This window comes from Loxodonta africana, chromosome 7, assembly GCF_030014295.1.
Source record: "Loxodonta africana isolate mLoxAfr1 chromosome 7, mLoxAfr1.hap2, whole genome shotgun sequence".
Classification (NCBI taxonomy): domain Eukaryota; kingdom Metazoa; phylum Chordata; class Mammalia; order Proboscidea; family Elephantidae; genus Loxodonta; species Loxodonta africana.
Window position 1 is genome coordinate 89131179 of NC_087348.1, and position 22353 is coordinate 89153531.

General features: G+C 38.2%; 1 protein-coding gene across 1 annotated transcript in view; it reads right to left on the bottom strand.

Annotated features, from left to right (window-relative positions):
• LOC135232179 (prostate and testis expressed protein 14-like) overlaps positions 1 to 22353 on the bottom strand; it is a 141658-nt gene that overhangs the window by 51713 nt on the left and 67592 nt on the right. The window contains exon 2 of the mRNA XM_064289509.1: positions 4645 to 4704. Within this exon, the coding sequence (XP_064145579.1) occupies positions 4645 to 4704 (60 nt within the window). The remainder of the gene's footprint in view (positions 1 to 4644; positions 4705 to 22353) is intronic.

Below are 22353 nucleotides of genomic sequence, written 5' to 3' on the forward strand. Positions count from 1 at the left end.
TACACACACACACACACAACACATCAAAATGACAGCACTAAACTCGTACCTATCCATAATTATCCTGAATGTAATTGGACTAAATGCACCAATAAAGAGGAAGAGAATGGCAAGATGGATAAAAAAACATAATCTGCCTATATTCTGCCTACAAGAAACTTAAAGACACAAACAAACTAAAACTCAAAGGATGGAAAAAAAAATATATCAAGGAAACAACAAGCAAAAAAGAGCAGAAGTGGTATCTGACACATAAGATTTTAAAGTAAAATCCACCACAAAGGATAAGTAAGGACACTATATAATGATTAAAGTGTTAATACACCAGGAGGCCATAGCCATAATAAATAGTTACATACCCAAAGACAGGGCTCCAAAATATATAAAACAAACTCTAACAGCATTGGAAAGAGAGATAGACAGCTTCACAATAATAGTAGGAGACTTCAACACACCACTTTTGGTAATGGACAGAACATCCAGAAAGAAGCTCAATAAAGACACAGAAGATCTAAATGACACAATCAACCAACTTGATCTCATAGACATATACAGAACACTCCACCCAACAGCAGCCAAGTATACTTCCTTTTCCAAAGCACACGGAACACTCGCCAGAATAGACCACATATTAGGCCATAAAGCAACCCTAACGGAATCCAAAACATTAAAATATTACAAAGCATCTTTGCTGACCATAAAGCTGTGAAAGTAGAAATCAATAACAGAAAAAGCTAGGGAAAAAAAAAATCAAACATGGAAACTGAAAAACACCTAGCTCAAAAACGACTGGGTTATAGAAGAAATTAAGGATGAAATAAAGAAATTCATAGAATCCAATGAGAATGAAAACACTTCCTACCAGGGCCTTTGAGACATAGCAAACACAGCACTCAGAGATCAGTTTATAACAGTAAGTGCACACATCCAAAAAGAAGAAAGGGCCCATATCAATGAATTAACCCTAAAACGCAAACAAATAGAGCAGCAAAAGAAGCCCTCAGGCACAAGAAGAAAGCAAATATTAAAAAGTAGAGCAGAATTAAATGAATCAGAGAACAGAAGAACAATTGAAAGAGTTAAGAAGACTAAAAGTTGAAAAGATCAACAAAATTGATAAACCATTGGCCAAAATGACAATAGAAAACAGGAGAGGAAGCAAATAACCTGAATAAGAAATGAGATGGGTGATATCACAACAGACCCAACTGAAATTAAGAGATGAATCATAATAGAGTACTATGAAAAACTGTACTCTAACAAATATGAAAACCTAGAGGAAATGGACAAATTTTTAGAAATCACTACCTATCTAAACTAACACAAACAGAGGTAGAACAAGTAAATAAGCCTGTTACAAAAGAAAAGATAGAAAAAGTAATTAAAAAACTCCCAACAAAAAGAAGCCCTGGCCCTGATGGCTTCACTGGAGAATTCTACCAAACTTTCAGAGAAGAGTTACCACCAGTATTACTAAAGGTACTTCAGAGCATAGAAAAGGAGATGGAATACTCCCAACCTCATCCTATGAAGGCAGCACAACCCTGATATCAAAACCAGGTAAAAAAAAAAAAAAAAGACACCACTAAAAAAAAAAAATTACGGACAAATAGAAATGTCCCTCATGAACTTAGATGCAAAAATCCTCAACATATTTCTAGCCAATAGAATTCAACAACATATCAAAAAAAAAAATAACTCACCATGACCAAATGGGATTCATACCAGGTATACAGGGATGGTTCAAAATTAGAAAACAATCAATGTAATCCATTATATAAAAAAACAAAAGACAAAAAACACATGATCTTATTAATTGATACAGAAAAGTCATTTAACAAAGTCCAAACCCCATTCATAATAAGAACTCTCAGCACAATAGGAATAGAAGAGAAATTTCTCAGCATAATAAAGGACATTTATACAAAGCCAACAGCCGACATCACCCTAAATGGAGAGAATCTAAAAGCGTTCCCCTTCAGAGCGGGAAGCAGACAAGGATGCCCTTTATCACCACTCTTATTTGACATTGTGTTGGATGTCCTAGCCAGATAATTAGGCTAGATAAAGAAATATTGGACATCCAAACTGGTAATGAAGAAATGAAAGTATCTCTGTTTGCAGGTGATATGATCTTATACACAAAAAAGCAGAAAGAATTCACAAGAAAACTACTGGAACTAATAGAAGTGTTCAGCAAAGTATCCAGTTAAAAGATAAACACACAAAAATCGGTTGGATTTCTCTGCACCAACAAAGAGAATGTCAAAGAGGAGACTACCAAAAAATAGGGACAACTCTAGGAGCCTTAATACATGGCACACACAGTATATGAAACATTACTTACAACGCACAAACACCAGAAGAGAAACTAGATAACAGGGAGCTTCTAAAAATCAAATGTTTATGCTCATCCAAGACTTCACCAAAAGAGTGAAAACACAACCTAAAGACTGGGAAAAAATTTTTGGCTAACATAAATCCGATAAGTGATTAGGGAATAGACATATGCACACCCATGTTCATTGCAGCACTGTTTACAACAGTAAAAAGATGGAAACCACCTAGGTGCCCATGAAGGGATGAATGGATAAACAAATTATGATACATTCACACAAAGGAATACTACACAATGATAAAGAACAACTTCTCATAACATGGATGAATCTTGAAGGCATTATGCTGAGTGAAATTAGACACATAAGGGCAAATATTGCATGAGACCACTATTATAAGAGTTCAAGAAAAGTTTTAAACACAGAAGAAAACATTCTTTGATGGTTACCAGGGTGGGGAGGGAGGGAGAGGCGTACTCACTAACTAGACAGTAGACAAGAATTATTTTAGGCAAAGGGAAAGACAACACACAGCACAAGGGAAGTCAGCACAACTGATTAAACCAGAAGCTAAGAAGTTTCCTGAATACAGCCAAACACTTTGAGCAACAGAGTAGGAGGGGCAGGGATCTTGGTTTCAGGGAACATCTAGGTTAACTGACATATCAAAATGTATTAAGAAGACATTTTGCCTTCCACTTTGGTGAGTGGGGTCTGTGGCCTTAATAGCTAGCAAGTGGCCATCTAAGATGCATCAATTGGTCTCAACCCACCTGAAGCAAAGGAGAATGAAGAACACCGAAGACACAAGGAAAATATGAGCCCAAGAGACAGAAATGGCCACACACATAAACCAGAGACTCCATCAGCCTGAGACCAGAAGAACTAGATCGTGCTGGGCTACCACCAACGACCGCGCTAACTGGGAACACACTACAGACTCCCTGATCGTGCAGGAGAAAAGTGGGGTGCAGAACTCCAATTCTGTAAAAGCGCCAGACTTAATGGTCTGACTGAGACTGGAAGACCTCCAGAGGACATGGACCCCGGACTCTCCTTTAGTCCAAAACTAAAACCATTCCCAAAGCCAACTCTTCAGACAAAGATTAGACAGGACTATAAGACATAAAATGATACTGGTGAGGAGTGTGCATTTTAGCTCAGGTAGACACATTAGACTAAGTGGGCAGCTCCTGTCTGGAGGGGAGATGAGAAGGCAGAGGGGGACAGGAGCTGGTGGAATGGACATGGGAAATACAGGGTGAAGAGGACAATTGTGCTGTCATGTTATAGGGAGATCAACTAGGGTCACATAACAAGTTTTTGCATGTGTGTATAAGTTTCTGCATGAGAAACTGTCTTGAATTGTAAACTCTCACTTAAAGCACAATTATATATATATATATGCGTGTGTGTGTGTTTGCCTTCTATGAGACTCCGTGTCCTCATTTGTAAAAGAAGTTCCAAGTAGTCTTGGGTTTTTTAATCACCTCATATGTATGTGGAATATGCATAATGAAAAAGGAAGACTAAAAAAGAATTCATGCATTCAAAGTATTGTGTTGGTAATAGATATTGCTTATATCATGGACTGCCAAAAGAAGGAACAAATCAGTCTTAGGAGAAATAAAACCAGAATGCTCCTTAGAAGCTGGGATGATGACACTTCAATTTGCTTACCAGGTCATATCATCAGGAAAGACAAATCTCTAGGAAAGGTCCAAGAAAAAGTTTCGATGATGTGGATTAACCTAATAGCTATGACAATGGACACAAACTACTGATGATCATGAAGAGTGTGCAGGACTGGACGATGTTTAATTCTTTTATACATAAGGTCACTCTGAGTCAGAACTACTTCAAAGCAACTACCAGCAACAACATCAGTAGCTATGTTTCAAGATTCTGAGGATTAAATGAGACAATGTAGGTGAACATACTCCACAGAATGCCTGGTACACAGTAGGCATTTATTAAAGAATAGTAATGAATTGTTAAGGTTTCCCTTCCCTTTGAGGTTTAAGTCTTCCAGATACTATCATAAATAATTAATAGGTTTTATACATGCTGCCCCATACATCTCTTTCTTCTTTGTCCCCTAGTCCTTTAACATTGTCTGGGAAGCATGGGTTGCTGCAGTCTCTGGCCAAATGGCCCTTGGGCCCTTCACTGAAGGCCCACCAGGATGATTCTCCATAGCTCCCACTCAGGTTTTATGTGTTATTTGCTATAATTAATACATTAAAGTTTTGGTTTGGAAAGGTCAAAAAATTTTCCCAAGTAAATTAATGGTAATTACTTAGCTTACACCACTTTGGCTTATGAATGGTTTCATAGGATCCCTCTACTTTGAAGCAGCAGTGGAGACCTGGAATAAAGCAGAATGTGGTTCAATATTATTAAACCAAAAACCAAAAACAAAAAAAACCAATCCGATTGCATCCAGTCAATTACTACTCAAAGCGACCATATAGGATAGAGGAGCACTGCCCCATAATGTTTCCAAGGAGTGGCTGATGGATTCAGACTTCTGACATTGTAGTTAGCAGTCGAATGTTTAACCATTTTGCAACCAGGGCTCCATTCAATGTTATCAGGGAAAATAAAAAAAGAAGAAAAAAATTGTAAATAGGGAGAGGTAAGAAGTGTATCAAAAACAACTTATGGAGGAGGCAGGGCCAAGACGGTGGAGTAGTAAGACACTTCTGGTGATACCCCTTACAACAAAACCGCCCAAAAAGCAAATGAAACAACTATATACATGTCAACCTAGAAGCCCTGACCATCAAAGGCAAAGGTAGAAAACAGACTAAGCAGCAGGGAGAGGGAGAGATGGTTCAGAAGCAGCGAGGAGTTGCCGGACTTGACTCAGTGGGAATTCCCAAGCACAGTATCCTGGAGCAATTGTGACTGAGCTAATGGTAGCGTTCTGGAAGTGGTTTCACCAGGGAGAGGCAGCGACCCGCACAACCTACTCACACCTCCGGAACCAGAGAGGAACAGTGCTCTTGGCAACTTGCATTCATTTTACCATGCCTCCAGCCCCAAGCTGGCTTCAGTGGCTATTGATTTCCTTGGGCCTGAGATAGGTCCTACTTTCTGAGCTATTCTCCTGGACTTGGAGAGAAATAAATTAACAATTGGGGGAGAAGATAATCTGCCAGCTACATTAAGCTGGGGAGCTCTGGGCAGAAGATGCTCCTGTCCAGGCACAAACAGTCCATGGACTTTGAATACCTTTCACCCATGCATGGACCTGTGTGGGTCCTTTTGAGAAGAATAGGCCCTTGTTGGCAGACTGCACCTGTTTCAGCTGTGTGGTGGAGAGGTGCCTTTTTGATGTTTGGCAACGCTTTGCCTATTAAACAGGGTCCTGGCCTACCCATGTAAGGGGCCTAAGGACTGGTGACTCCACCCACACCACCTAGCCACCTGCAACAGGGGTCAAAGAATAAGTGGTACCTACCAGTCCTTACAACCAATACCATTCCGTGCCCATGGTGTGGCTGCCCACCTGAGCACTCTAGGGAACAGAGAAGTGCTTTCCTCACAGACACTTGGGGGATGGTTGTCAGCCTCCTGTGTTGTTCAGAGCATGATCCCCTGCTGCAACCAGACACCTGTGCCTATACCTATCACTTTTACCCCTTTAAGACTGTAGGACAGAGCCTGTACCACACACTTGAAGACCAAATACCTGGACACCTGAGCTGAATCCATACAAGAAAAGTGAATGGACTCCTAGGCTTATATAGCTGATAACAGCTCTAGCTATCTGATAACAGGACATTAGAGCTTCAAAGGTGAAAATAATCAAGCTAGTTCACTCAAGCAGCCTATTTTGGCATATCAAAACAAAACAAAGCACGAGGCTAAGATGCAGTAAGCAAACATAAATTAAATTAATACAACAACTTACAGATGACTCAGAGACAATAGTCAATATCAAATCACATTAAGAAGCAGACCATGACCACTTCAACAAGCTCTCAAAACAAAGAATCAGGGAATCTTCTGGATGAAAGTGTCTTCCTGGAATTACCAGATGTAGAATACAAAAGATTACAATACAGAACACTTTAAGACATAAAACGAGATTAGGAAAAACACAGAGCAAGCCAAGGAACACACAGACTAAGCAGTTGAAGGAATTAAAAAGGTTGTTCAAGAACATAATGAAATGTTTAATGGGCTGCAAGAATCCATAGAGAGACAGCAATCAGAAATAAAGAAGATTAACAATCAAATTACAGAATTAGACAACTCAATAGAAAGTCAGAGGAGCAGAACTAAGGAAATGGAAAGCAGAATTAGTGAGATTGAAGAAGATAAAACACTTGGCACCAATATATTTGAAGAAATATCAGATAAAATAATTTAGAAAGAAATGAAGAAATGCTAAGAATCATGTGGGAATCTATCAAGAGAAATAACCTACAAGCAATTGGAGTACAAGAACACGGAGGATAAGAGAAAATAAAGAGAGAATTGTTGAAGATTTGTTGGCCGAAAATTTCCCTGATATAATGAAAGATGAGAAGATATCTATCCAGGATGCTCATCGAAGTCCACATAAGGCAGATCTTAAAAAAAAGTCACTAAGACATTTTATAATCAAACTTGCCAAAACCAAAGTTAAAGAGAGATTTTTAAGAGTGGCTAGGGTTAAATGAAAAGTCACCTACAAAGGAGAGTCCGTAAGAATAAATTCAGACTACTTGGTAGAAACCATACAGGCAAGAAGGCAATTGGATGACTTACATAAAACCTTGAAGGAAAAAAATTGCCAGACAAGAATCATATATCCAGCAAAATTGTCTCCAATATGAAGGCAAAATTAGGACATTTCCAGATAAACAGAAGTTTAGAGAATTTGTAAAAACCGAAATAAATAAATAAAAATAAAACTACAGGAAATACTAAAGGAAGTTCTCTGGTTAGAAAATCAATAATATCAGATACAAGCCCAAACCTAGAACACAAGACAGAGCAACCAGATGTCAACCCAGATGGGGAAATCACAAAAATAAATAAAGATTAAAAAAAAAAAGCTCAAACTAGGGAAACAGCGATGTCATTATGTAAAAAATGACAATATTAAAACAATAGTGACTAAAAAATGTAGTCATAGATCTTTCATATGGAGAAGTCAAGGTGATATAAAGAAATAAAAGTTACATTTAAACATAGGAAAATAAGGATAAATATTAAGGAATGCATGAAGGAGACTATCCTACTCATCAAAATACAAGAATAAAATACTGAGCAAAAAAAAAAAAAAAAAAAAAAATCCACAATAACTAATAATGGAAAAAGACAATATATAAAGAAAAATTACTCAGCACAAAAAATAAAGTGGAGAAAAGAAGGGGTAAATGACACACAAAAAAAGACATCAAAATGACAGCACTATACTAAAACCTATCTATAATTATGCTGAATGTAAATGGACTAAATGCACCAATAAAGAGACACAAAGTAGCAGAATGGATTAAAAAAATGCAATACGTCTCTATGCTGCCTATAAGATACACACCTTAAACTTAAAGACACAAACAAACTAAAACTCAAAGGATGGAAAAAAATATACCATGCAAAAAACGGTCTAAAAAGAGCAGAACTGGTTATAATAATTTCTGTAAAAATAGATTTTAAAGTTAAGTCTATAAGAAAGGACGTTACATAATGATTAAAGAGACAATATACCAAGAGGATATAACCATATAAAAAATGTCTCCACCCAATGACAAGGCTTCAAGATACATGAAACAAACTCTAAAAGCATTGAAAAGTGAGATGGACAGCTCCACAATTATAGTAGGAGACTTCAACACACCATTTTCAGTGAAGGACACAGCATCCAGAAAGAAACTCAGTAAAGACACGGAAGATCTAAGAGCCACAATCAACCAAATTGACCTCATGGACATATACAGAACACTCCACCAAACAGCAGCCAAGTACAGTTTCTTTTCTAGTGCACATGGAACATTCTCTAGAATAGACCACATCATAGGTCATAAAGCAAGCCTTAACAGAATTCAAAACATTGAAATATTACAAAGCACCTTCTCTGACCATAAGGCCATAAAAGTAGAAATCAATAACAGAAAAAGCAGGGAAAAGAAATCAAACACTTGGAAACTGAACAATACCCTGCTCAAAAATGACTGGGTTATAGAAGACATTAAGGATGGAATAAAGAAATTCATAGAATCCAAAGAGAATGAAAACACTTCCTATCAGAACCTCTGGGACAAAGCTAAAGCAGTGCTTAAAAAAGTGCTTAGAGGTCAGTAAAAGACAAAAAGAAGAAAGGGCCAAAATCAAAGAATTATCCCTACAACTTGATCAAATAGAAAGAGAGGAACAACAACAACTATAAACTCTGAGGCACCAGAAGTAATCCTGTAATAAAAATTAGAGCAGAATTCAATGAAATAGAGACTAGAAAAATAATTGAAAGAGTTAACAAGACCAAAAGATGATTCTTTAAAAAAATTAATAGAATTGATAAACTGTTGGCCAAACTGACCAAAAAAAAAACAGGAGAAGAAGCTAGTAACCTAAATAAGAAATCAGATGGTCGGTATCATCACAGACCTAACAGATGAGAAGAATCATAACAGATTACTATGGAAAATTGTACTCTAACAAATTTGAAAATCTAGAAGAAATGGATGAATTTCTAGAAACACTCTACCTACCTAAACTAACACAAACAGAGATAAAACAACTAAATAAACCTATAACAGAAGAAGAGATTGAAAGGTAATTAAAAACTGCCCCCCCCGCCAAAAAAAAATAGCCCTGGCCTGGACAGCTTCACTGCAGAGCTCTACCAAACTTTCAGAGAAGAGTTAACACCACTACTACTAAAGGTATTTCAGAGCATAGAAAACTCGTTCTATGAAGCCAACATATCCCTGATACCAAAACCAGGTAAAGACACCACAAAAAAAGAAAACTACAGACCTATATCCCTCATGAACTTAGATGCGAAAATCCTCAAAAAAATTCTACCCAATAGAATTCAACAACATATCAAAAAATTAATTTACCAAGATCTAGTGGGATTCATACCAAGTATGCAGGGATGGTTCAACATTAGAAAAAAAATCAACGTTATCCAGTGTATCAATAAAACAAAAAACAAGAACCACAGGATCTTATCCACTGACAGAGAAAAGGTAATTGACAACATCCAGCACCCATTCATGATAAAAACTCTCAACAAAGTAGGAATAGAAGGAAAATTCCCCAACATAATAAAGGACATTTATACAAAGCCAACAGCCAACAGCCAACATCATCCTAAATGGAGAGACCCTGAAAGCATTCCCCTTGCGAATGGGAACCAGACAAGGATGTCTTTTATCACCACTTTTATTCAACATTGTGCTGGAGGTCCTAGCCAGAGCAATTAGGCTTGATAAAGAAATAAAACGCATCCAGATTGGTAACGACGAAGTATAAGTATCTCTGTTTCCAGACAACACGATCTTATACGTAGAAAACCCTAACTAACCCTCAAGAAAACTACTGAAACTAATAAAGACTTTAGCACAGTATGAGAATACAAGACAAACATACAAAAATCAGTTGGATTCCTCTATGCCAATAAACAGAACATTGAAGAGGAAATCACCAAGTCAATACCACTTACAGTAGCCCCCAAGAAAATAAAATGCTTATGAATAAATCTAACCAGGACATAAAAGACCTATACAACAAAGTCTACAAGACACTACTGCAAGAAACCAAAAGAAACCTACATAAGAGGAAGAAGATACCTTCCTCATGGGTAGGAAGACTAATCATTGTAAAAATGTCTTATTCTACCAAAACAACCCATAGATAGAATGCAATTTTTATCCAAATTTCAATAACATTTTTTAATGAGATGGAGAAACAAATCACCAACTGCATATGGAAGGGATAGAGGTCCTGGATAAGTAAAGGTTTACTGAAAAAGAACAAAGTGGGAGGCCTCACACTACCTGATTTTAGGACATATTATACTGCCACAGTAGTCAAAACTGCCTGGTACTTGTACAACAACAGATACATAGACAAATGGAACAGAATTGAGAATCCAGACATAAATTCATCCACATATGCACAGTTGATATTTGACAAAGGCTCAAAGTCAGTTAAATGGGGAAAAAGTGATGTCTTTAATAAAGGGTGCTGGCATAACTGGACATCCATCTGCAAAAAAATGAAACAAGACCCATACCTCACACCATGTACAAAAACTAAGTGACCATGGGTCAAAGACCTAAATGGAAAATTTAATGTGAAAAAGATCGTGGAAGAAAAAACAGGGACAACGCTAGGAGCCCTAATACATGGCATGAACAGTACACAAAACATTACTAACAATGCACAAACACCGGAAGAGAAACTAGATAACTGGGAGCTCCTAAAAATCAAATACCTATCCTCATCCAAAGACTTCGCCAAAAGAGTAAAAAGATTACTTACAGACTGAGAAAAAGTTTTTAGCTATGACATTTCCAATCTACATCTGATCTCTAAAATCTACATAATACTGGAAAACCTCAACAACAAAAAGATGAATACTCAATTAAAAAGCTGGAAAGGATATGAACAGGCACTTTACTAAAGAAGACATTCAGGCAGCTAACAGATAAAAGAGGAAATGTTCACAATCATTACCCATTAGAGAAATGCAAATCAAAACTACAATGAGATTCCATCTCACTCCAACAAGGCTGGCATTAGTCCAAAAAAACACAAAGTAATAAATGTTAGAGAGGTTGTGGAGAGACTGGAATACTTACACACTGCTGGTGGGAAAGTAAAACGGTAAAACCACTTTGGAAAGAGATCTGTCACTTCCTTAAAAAGCTAGAAATAGAACTACCATACCATACAGAAATCCCACTCCTTGGAATATCCTAGAGAAATAAGAGCCTTTATACCAACAGATATATGCACACCCATGTTCATCGCAGCACTGTTTACAATAACAAAAAGATGGAAGCAACCAAGGTGCCCATCAAAGAATGAATAGATAAAGAATTATGGTATCTTCACACAATGGAATGGTACCCATCAATAAAGAACAATGATGAACCCATGAAACATTTCGTAACATGGAACGATCTGGAAGGCAGTATGCTGAGTGAAATTAGTCAGTTGCAAAAGGTCATATATTGTATAACACAACTACTCTAAGAACTCAAGAAATAGTTTAAACTGAGAAGAAAACATTCTTTGATGGTTACTAGAGTGGGGAAGGAGGGAGGAAGAGAAGTATTCACTAATTAGATAGTAGACAATAACTACTTATTTTTTTAATTTTAAGTGAAGGGAAAGACAACACATAATACAGGAGAGGTCAGCACAACTGGACTAAACCAAAAGCCAAGAAGTTTCCTGAATACAACCGAACGTGTAGCAGGGGCGGTTTGGGGACCATGGTTTCAGGGGACCTCAAGACCAATTGACGTAATAAAATCTACTAAGAAAACATTCTGTATCCCCCTTGGTGAGTGGCATCTATGGTCTTAGAAATGCTAGCAAGCGGCCATCTAAGATGCATCAATTGTTCTCAACCCACCTGGAGCAAAGGAAAATGAACACCAAAGACACAAGGTAATTATGAGCCCAAGAGATGGAAAGGGCCTCATATATCAGAAACTACATTAACCTGTGACCAGAAGAACTAGATGGTGCCTGGCTATAACCCATGACTGCCCTGACAGGGAACACAACAGAGAATCCCTGATGCAGCAGGAGAGCAGTGGGATGCAGACCTTAAATTCTTGTAAAAAGAGCAGACTTAATGGTCTGACAGAGACTAGAATGAACCCGGAGTTCATGGTTCCCAGACCTTCTGTTAGCTGAAGACTGGAACCATTCCCAAAGCCAACTCTGCAGACAGGGATTGGAATGCACTATAAGATAGAAAATGATATTGGCGAGGATTGAGCTTCTCGGCTCATGGAGACACGTGAGACTATGTGGACAGCTCCTGTCTAGAGGAGAGATGAGAAGGCAGAGGGGGACAGAAGCTGGCTGAATGGATACGGAATACAGGGTGGAGAGAAGGAGTGTGCAGTCTCATTAGGGGGAGAGCAACTAGGCGTATACAGCAAGGTGTAAACTGTTGTGTTAGTTTTATATAAATTGTTGTATGAGAGACTGACTTGATTTGTAAACTTCCCTTAAAGCACAATAATATTAAAAAAAATTATGGTAGTGTCTTTTGGGGTGAGGCTAGAACAGGGGTTCTTAACTGGGGGTGATCTCACCCCAGGGGACATTTGGCAGTGGCTGGAGACACTTCTGTTTGTCACAACTGGGGAGAGGATTTATTATTGCTATCTAGTGGATGGAGGCCAGGAATGCTGCCAAACATAGAACAATGCACAGGATGCTGTCCGACAACTAAGAACCATCTGGTCCATAATGCCTATATTGCCAAGGTGGAGAAGCCCTGAGCTATAAGATGGGTAGGATTACGACAGAACCAGATCACAAGAAGCAATTTATAGGTTTCTAGAGGTATAGAGATGGGAAAGTGCAGGACTTTCTGAGAGAGAAATAAACCCGACATTGGTTAAAATACTGGGAGTACTGGGGTAGACAATGAAGGCCAATTTGGGGAAAGTCTTAAATACCCATCTGAGGAGTTGGAACTTAAATAGGTGCACTAGTATCTTGGTTTCTTAAGGTTCCATAAATGAAATACTACAATTGGGTGGCTTTAATAAACAGAAATTTATTTCCTTACTGTTTTGAGATTGGATGTCTAAATTTAGGGTAACCACTCTAGAGGAAGGCTCTTTCTCTATTCACCCTGCAAGAAAATCATTGTCTTGACTTCTCTGTCTCTGATGTTTCTTCTTCTTTGGAGATTTCCATACGGCATCTATCTTTCCTTCTTTTGTGTTCACTTGGGTCCGTGTCTATGCTGCTCTTTATATCTCATAATCACTAGGTTTAAGACATACTCTATAGGAATATGTTCTCATTAACCTAACACAGACAACCCGTATCCCAAATGAGATAAGGCCCAGTGGTAGAGGCACTTGATTTTTGGTACTATGGTAGAAAAGCTGAAGGGTTCACATTAATGCCAACCCAAGATGGAGTGGAACAGGATTTAATTACATAGGCCTGAGTAGTCTGAAGGACAATTAGGCATTTTATTTGGAGCATTGCTGATGTTTAATGTTCTCATTTCCAAATACAAGGAATTTCTTTATATTTGTATTTTCATAGCAATCTAATTACATTTCTAAGTTCAATAATGTCTTCAAGGATATATACCCAGAATGCTTCATAGAGGCAAGAAGGGCAAGACTATGTCTCACATACTTTAAACATGTTATAGGGAGGAATCAGTCCCTGGAGAACGATTTCATGCTTGGTAAATTAGGGGGTCAACGAAAAAGAGGAAGACCCTTAACTAGATGGATTGACACAGTGGCTGCAATAGTGGACTTGAGCATAACGACGATCATGAGGATGGTGCAGGACTGGGCATTGTTTCATTTTGTTGTACATAGGATTGCTACGATTCAGAACCAACTTGACTGCACCTAAGAACAACAAGGTTGACTTTACGGGGTCAATGCTCACAAACCTCTCCCAGGAATTTGAAAAAGACCAAAGTCCATTAAATGGGGAAAAGGCAGGCAGTTTAACAAATGATTCTGGCATAACTGGATGTCCATTTGTAAAAAAATGAAACAGGATCCATACCTCACACCATACACAAAATCTAACTCAACATGAATCAAGGCCTAAATATAAAACTTAAAATGATACAAATCATGGAAGAAAAATTGGGACAATGCTAGGGGGATTAATACTTGACAGAAATTCAACATAAGCCATAGTTAACAATGCATAAACACCAAAAGATAAACTAGACAACTGGGAACTCCTAAAAATTCAATGCTTATATGCATCAAAAGACTTTACCAAAGGAGTAAAGAAACCTACAGACTAGATAAAAATTTTGGCTATGACATATCTGACAAGAGCCTAATCTTTAAAATTATAGAATATGTCAACACCTCAATAATAGAAGGACAAATAATCCAATTAAAAAATGGGCTAAGGATATGAACAGACACTTCACCAAAGAAGCCATTTACTCAGCTAGCAGACACATTAGCAAATGCTCACCATCATTAGCCACAGGAGAAATGAACATCAAAACGACAATGGGATAGCATCTCATCCTGACAGTACTGCCACAAATCAAAAAGCAGAAAATAACAAATATTGGAGAGGTTGCAGGGAGATTGGAACTCTTATGCACTGCTGATGGGAATGTACAATGGGACAACAACTATGGAAAATGTTACAGTACCTCATTAAAAAGCTAGAAATAGGCAGAGCAAAGATGGTGGAATAGACAGACACTCCCTCGAGTCCTCTTTTCAACAAAGACCTGAAAAAACAAGTGAAACGAGTACATATGTGACAAGCTGGGATCCCTGAGCATCAAAGGCAAGCTTAGAGAACGAACTGAGAAGTGGGGGATGGAAGAGGCCGTTCAGATGTGGAGAGGAGTTACCAGACCTGAATCGCAGGTAGCCCTCAGGCACCATTCCCAGAGCGGTGGCAGCCGTGGGCTGGTCCTAGCGAAGGGCCTCAGTTTCCTCAAGGAGAAGCAGCCACCCACACAGCCTACTCACACCTCTGGAACCTGAGGAGAAGGGCCCCCTCAGCAAAACCTAAGTACTTGTGTTTATTTTACTGTGCTCCCCACCCCCAAGCAAGCTTCAGCAGCTGAATCCCTGGGCCTGAGATAAACCCTGGTGAGCACCTAGAGCCATCTTCCCGGCCTTGGGGAAGGAAAAAAATTGCAACTGGGGGGAAAGATAGCTCCATTAACCAGGTGAGATCAGGACAGAAGTGGCTCTTGTCCAGGCGTAAACCATCTGTGGACCTTGAGCAACTTTCCCTTTTGCATGGACCAGTGTGGGCCTATTTTGGGAGAAGAGGCCCTTGTTGGCAAACTCCAACCATTTCAGCTGTGTGGTGGAGAGGTGGGTTTTTGACATTTGACATTGCTTTGCCTGTTAAACAAGGTCCTCACCTACTCATAACAGGGACCTAAGGACTGGTAGCTCCACTCAGTACACCAAGCAACCTGCAACAGGGGTCCAAAGATAAGTGGTACCTCCTAGTCCTTACAACCAAAAACTTTGGGTGCCCACGGTCCCTCTGCAGAGCCCACCCACCAGCATGCTGTAGGGAACAGAGACGTGTTTTCCTCAGAGACACTTGGGGGTCAGTTCTCAGCCCCCTGCCTTGTTCAGAGTGTGACCCCTGCTGCAATCAGATACTGGTATATATGCCAATCACCCCTGCCCCTCTAAGACTGTAAGACAGAGTCTGTACCACATACTTGATATCAGCTACCTGGAAACCTGAGCTGAATTCATACAAGAAAACTGAATGGACTCCTAGACTGATATACCTGAAAACAGCTCTAGCCAGCTGGGGACAGGACACCAGAGCTCAAAAGGTGAAAATAATCAAGCTAGCTCACTCAAGCAACCCACAGGGGTATACCGAAACAAAACAAAGCAAGTAGCTACAATATAGTAAGCAAGCATAAACTAATACAATAACACAGATGGCTTGGAGACAACAGTCAATATCAAGTCACATAAAGAAACAGACCATGATCCCCTCAACAGGCTCTCAAAATAAAGAATCCAGGGATCTTCTAGAAGAAAGTGCATTCCTGGAATTACCAGATGCAGAATACAAAAGTTTAATATATAGAACCCTTCAAGACATCAGGAAGGAAATGAGGCAATACACAAAACAAGCCAAGGAATACACAGATAAAGCAACTAAAGAAATTAGAAAGATTATTCAGGAACATAATGAAAAGTTTAATAAGCTGGAAAAATCCATAGACAGACAGCAATCAGAAATTCAGGAGATTAACAATAAAATTACAGAATTAGATAACTCAGTAGAAAGTCAGAGGAGCAGAATTGAGCCAGTAGAAGCTAGAATTTCTGAACTAGAAGATAAATCACTTGGCACTAATATATTTGAAGAAAAATCAGATAAAAGAATTAAAAAAATGAAGAAACCTTAAGAATCATGTGGGACTCTATCAAGAGAAATAACCTACGAGTGATTGGAGTACCAGAACAGGGAGGGATAACAGAAAATACAGAGAAAATTGTTGAAGATTTGTTGGAGGAAAACGTCCCTGATTGTGATAGACGAGAAGATGTCTATCCAAGATGCTCATCGAACTCTACATAAGGTAGATCTTGAAAGAAAGTCACCAAGACATGTTATAATCAAGCTTGCCAAAACCAAAGATAAAAAGACAATTATAAGAGCAATGAGAGATAAAAGAAAAGTCACCTACAAAGGAGAGCCAATAAGAATAAGCTTGGACTACTCGGCAGAAACCATGCAGGCAAGAAGGCAATGGGATGACATATTTAAAAAATTGAAGGAAAAAAATTGCCTGCCAAGAATCATATATCCATCAAAACTCTCTCTTAAAAATGAGGGTGAAATTAAGACATTTCCAGATAAAAACAAGTTGAGGGAATTCATAAAAACCAAACCAAAACTACAAGAAATACGAAAGGGAGTTCTTTGGTTAGAAAATCAATAATAACAGGTTTCAACCCAAGACTAGAACACTGGGCAGAGCAATCAGAAGTCAATCCAGACAGGGAAATCCAAAAAAACAAAGCAATAGTTAAAAAAAAAAAAAAAGTCCAACACAGGGTAACAGCGATGTTATTATGTAAAAGAGGACAACATTAAAATAATAAAGAGGGACTAAGAAATGTAATCACACACCTTCCATATGGAGAGGAAGATACAGCGATACGAAGCAATAAAAATTATTTTTAAATTTAGAAAAATAGGGGTAAATAATAAGGTAACCACAAAGGAGACAAACTATCCTACTCATCAAAATAAAATACAAGGGAAAAATACAGACTCAGCAGAAACAAAATCAACAACAACAAATATGAGGAAAGGACAGTATACAAAGAAAATCTACTCAGCACATAAAATCAAGTGGGAAAAAGAAACTGTCAACACTGAAAAAAAGACATAAAAATGATAGCACTAAATTCATACATATCCATAATTACCCTGAATGTAAATGGACTAAGTGCACCAATAAAGAGACAGAGAGTGGCAGGATGGATTAAAAAACAAGATCCGTCTATATGCTGCCTACAAGAGACACACCTTAGACTTAGAGACACAAGCAAACTAAAACTCAAAGGATGGAAAAAAATATATCAAGGAAAAAACAATCAGAAAAAAGCAGTAGTGTCAATATTAATTTCTGGCAAAACAGACTTTAAAGTTAAATCCATCATAAAGGATAAAGAAGGACACTATGTAATGATTAAAGGGACAATACACCAAGAAGATATAACCATATTAAATATTTATGCACCCAATGACAGGGCTGCAAGATACATAAAACAAACTCTATTAGCATTGAAAAGTGAGATAGAAAGCTCCATAATAACAGTAGGAGACTTCAATACACCACTTTCGGTAGAGGACAAGACATCCAGAAAGAAGCTCAATAAAGACATAGAAGATCTAAATGCCACAATCAACCAACTTGACCTCGTAGACATATACAGAACACACCACCCAACAGCAGCCAAGTATACTTTCTTTTCTAGTGCACATCAAACATTCTCTAGAATAGACCACATATTAGGTCATAAAGTAAGCCTTTAGCAGAATCCAAAACATTGAAATATTTCATAGCATCTTCTCTGACCATAAGGCCATTAAAGTGGAAATCAATAACAGGAAAAGAAATCAAACACCTGGAAAACGAACAATACTCTGCTCAGAAAAGACTGGATTATAGAAGACATTAAGGATGGTATAAAGAAATTCATAGAATCCAATGAGAATGAAAACACTTCCTATCAGAACCTTTGCAACACAGCAAAAGTGGTGCTCAGAGGCCAATTTATATCAATAAATGCTCACATCCAAACAGAAGAAAGGGCCAAAATCAAATAATTATCTCTACAACTTGAACAAATAGAAAGAGAGCAAAAAAAGAAACCCACAGGCACTAGAAGAAAAGAAATAATAAAAATTAGAGGTACACTAAATGAAATAGAAAAAAGAAAAACAACTGAAAGAATTAACAAGTCCAAAAGCTGTTTTTTTTTTAAAACTCAACAAAATTGATAAACGACTGGCCAAACTGACAGAAGAGAAACAGGAGAGGAAGCAAATAACGCAAATAAGAAATGAGATGTGCGATATTACAACAGACCCAACTGAAATTAAAAGAATCATATCAGATTACTATGAAAAACTGTACTCAAACAAATTTGAAAACCTAGAAGAAATGGATGAATTCCTAGAAACACACTACCTACCTAAACTAACACAAACAGAGGTAGAACAACTAAATAGACCCATAACAAAAGAAGAGATTGGAAAGATAATCAAAAAACTCCTAACAAAAAAAAGCCCTGGTCCAGACGGCTTCAAGCAGAGCTCTATCAAACTTTCAGAGAAGAGTTAACACCACTGCTACTAAAGGTATTTCAGAGCATAGAAAAGGACGGAATACCATCAAACTCATTCTATGAAACCACCATATCCCTGATACCAAAACCAGGTAAAGACACCACAACAATAGAAAATTACAGACCTATATCCCTCATGAATGTAGATGCAAAAATCCTCAAAAAAATTCTAGCCAATAGAATTCAACAACATATCCAAAAAATAATTCACCATGACCAAGTGGGGTTCATACCAGGTATGTAGGGATGGTTCAGCATTAGAAAAACAATTAATGTAATCCACCACATAAATAAAACAAAAGACAAGAATCACATGATTTTATCAACTGATGCAGAAAAGGCATTTGACAAAGTTCAACACTCATTCATGGTAAAGACTCTCAGCAAAATACGAATAGAAGGAAAATTTCTCAGCATAATAAAGGGCATTTATACAAAGCCAACAGCAAACATCGCCCTAAATGGAGAGAGCCTGAAAACATTTCCACTGACATAGGGAACCAGACAAGGATGCCCTTTATCACCACTCTTATTCAACATTGTGCTGGAAGTCCTAAGCAGAGCAATCAGGCTAGATAAAGAAATAAAAGGCATCCAGACTGGCAAAGAAGAAGTAAAAGTATCTCTATTTGCAGATGACGTGATCTTATATACAGAAAACCCTAAGGAATCCTCCAGAACACTACTAAAACTAACAGAAGAGTTCAGCAGAGTATCAGGATACAAGATAAACATACAAAAATCAGCTGGATTCCTCTACACCAACAAAAAGAACATTGAAGAGGAAATCACCAAATCAACGCCATTTGCAGTAGCTCCCAAGAAGATAAAATACTTAGGAATAAATCTTACCAGAGATGTAAAAGACTTATACAAAGAAAACTACAGTAGACTTCTGCAAGAAACCAAAAGAGACTTACATAAGTGGAAGAACATACCTTGCTCATGGACAGGAAGACTTAACATTATAAAAATGTCTATTCTACCTTAAGCCATCTATACATTTAATGCAATTCTGATCAAAACCCCAAGGGCTTTCTTTAATGAGATGGAGAAACAAATCACCAACTTCATATGGAAGGGAAAGAGGCCCCGGATAAATAAGGCATTACTGAAAAAGAAGAACAAAGTGGGAGGCCTCACTCTACCTGATTCTAGAACCTATTATATTGTCACAGTAGTCAAAACAGCCTGGTACTGGTACAACAAGAGACACATAGACCAATGGAACAGAATTGAGAATCCAAACATAAATCCATCCATATATGAGCAGCTGATATTTGACAAAGGCCCCAAAACAGTTAAATGGCAAAAAGACAGCCTTTTTAACAAATACTGCTGACATAACTGGATATCCATCAGCAAAAAAAATGAAACAAGACCCATATGTCACTCCATGCACAAAAACTAACTCAAAATGGATCAAAGACCTAAATATAAAACCTAAACCGATAAAGGTCATGGAAGAAAAAATAGGGACAACGTTAGGAGCCCTTATACATGCCATAAACAGTATACAAAACATCATAAAGAACGTAGAAGAAAAACTAGATAACTGGGAGCTCCTAAAAATCAAACACCTATGCTCATCCAAAGACTTCACCAAAAGAGTAAAAAGGTTATCTACAGACTGGGAAAAAGTTTTTAGCTATGACATTTCTGATCTGTGCCTGATCTCTAAAATGTATGTGATACTGCAAAAACTCAACTGCAAAAAGACAAATAGCCCAATTAAAAAATGGGCAAAGGATATGGATAGACACTTCACTAAAGAAGACATTCAGGTAGCTAACAGATATATGAAGAAATGTTCACGATCATTAGCCATTAGAGAAATGCAGATCAAAACGACAATGAGATTTCATCTCACTCCAACAAGGCTGGCATTAGTCCAAAAAACAGAAAATAATAAATGTTGGAGAGGCTATGGAGAGGTTGGAACACTTATACACTGCTGGTGGGAATGTAAAATGATACAACCACTTTGGAAATCGATTTGGCACTTCCTTAAAAAGCTAGAAATAGAACTGCCATAAGATCCAGCAATCCCACTCCTTGGAATATATCCTAGAGAAACAAGACCCTTTACACGAACAGATATATGCACACCCATGTTTATTGCAGCACTATTTAAAGCAACCAAGGTGCCCATCAATGGATGAATGGATAAAAAAATTATGGTATATTTGCACAATGGGATACTATGCATCGATAAAGAACATTGAGGAAACTGTGAAACATTTCATAACATGGAGGAATCTGTAAGGCATTACGCTGAGTGAAATTAGTCAGTTGCAAAAGGACAAATATTGTATTAGACCACTATTATAAGAACTTGAGAAATAGTTTAAACTGAGAAGAAAACCTTCTTTTGTGGTTGCAAGAGGGGGGAGGGAGGGAGGGTGGGACAGGGATATTCACTAATTAAATAGTAGATAAGAACTATTTAGGTGAAGGGAAAGACAGCACACAATACAGGGGAGGTCAGCACAATTGGACTAAACCAAAAGCAAAGAAGTTTCCTGAATAAACTGAATGCTTCAAAGGCCAGCGTAGCAGGGGCAGGGGTTTGGGGACCATGGTTTCAAGGGACACCTAAGTCTATAGGCATAATAAAATCTATTAAGAAAACTTTCTGCATCCCACTTTGATGAGTGGCATCTGGGGTCTTAAACGGTAGCAACCACCCATCTAAGATGCATCAATTGGTCTCAACCCACCTGGATCAAAGGAGAATGAAGAACACCAAGGACACAAGGTGATTACAAGCCCAAGAGACAGAAAGGGCCACATGAACCAGAGACTACATCATCCTGAGACCAGAAGAACTAGATGGTGCCCAGCTACAACCGATGACTGCCCTGACAGGGGACACAACAAAGAACCTCTGAGGGAGCAGGAGAGCAGTGGGATACAGACCCCAAATTCTCATAAGACCAGACTTAATGGTCTGACTGAGACTAGAGGGACCCCAGTGGTCATGGCCCCCAGACCTTCTGTTGGCCCAGGACAGGAACCATTCCGAGGCCAACTCTTCAGACATGGATTGGACTGGACAATGGGTTGGAGAGGGATGCTGGTGAGGAGTGAACTTCCTGGATCAGGTGGACACTTGAGACTATGTTGGCATCTCCTGCCTGGAGGGGAGATGAGACGGTGGAGGGGGTTAGAAGCTGGTGAAATGGACATGAAAAGAGAGAGTGTAGGGAGGGAGTGGGCTGCCTCATTAGGGGGAGAGTAATTGGGAGTGTGTAGCAAGGTGTGTATGGGTTTCTGTGTGAGAGTCTGACTTGATTTGTAAACTTTCACTTAAAGCACAATAAAAATTATTTAAAAAAAAAAGCTAGAAATAGAAAAGCCATATGATCCAAGAATCCCATTCCCAGGCATATATACTAGAGAAATAAGAGGCATCGTGCAGATAGACATATGCACACCTATGCTCATTGCAGCAT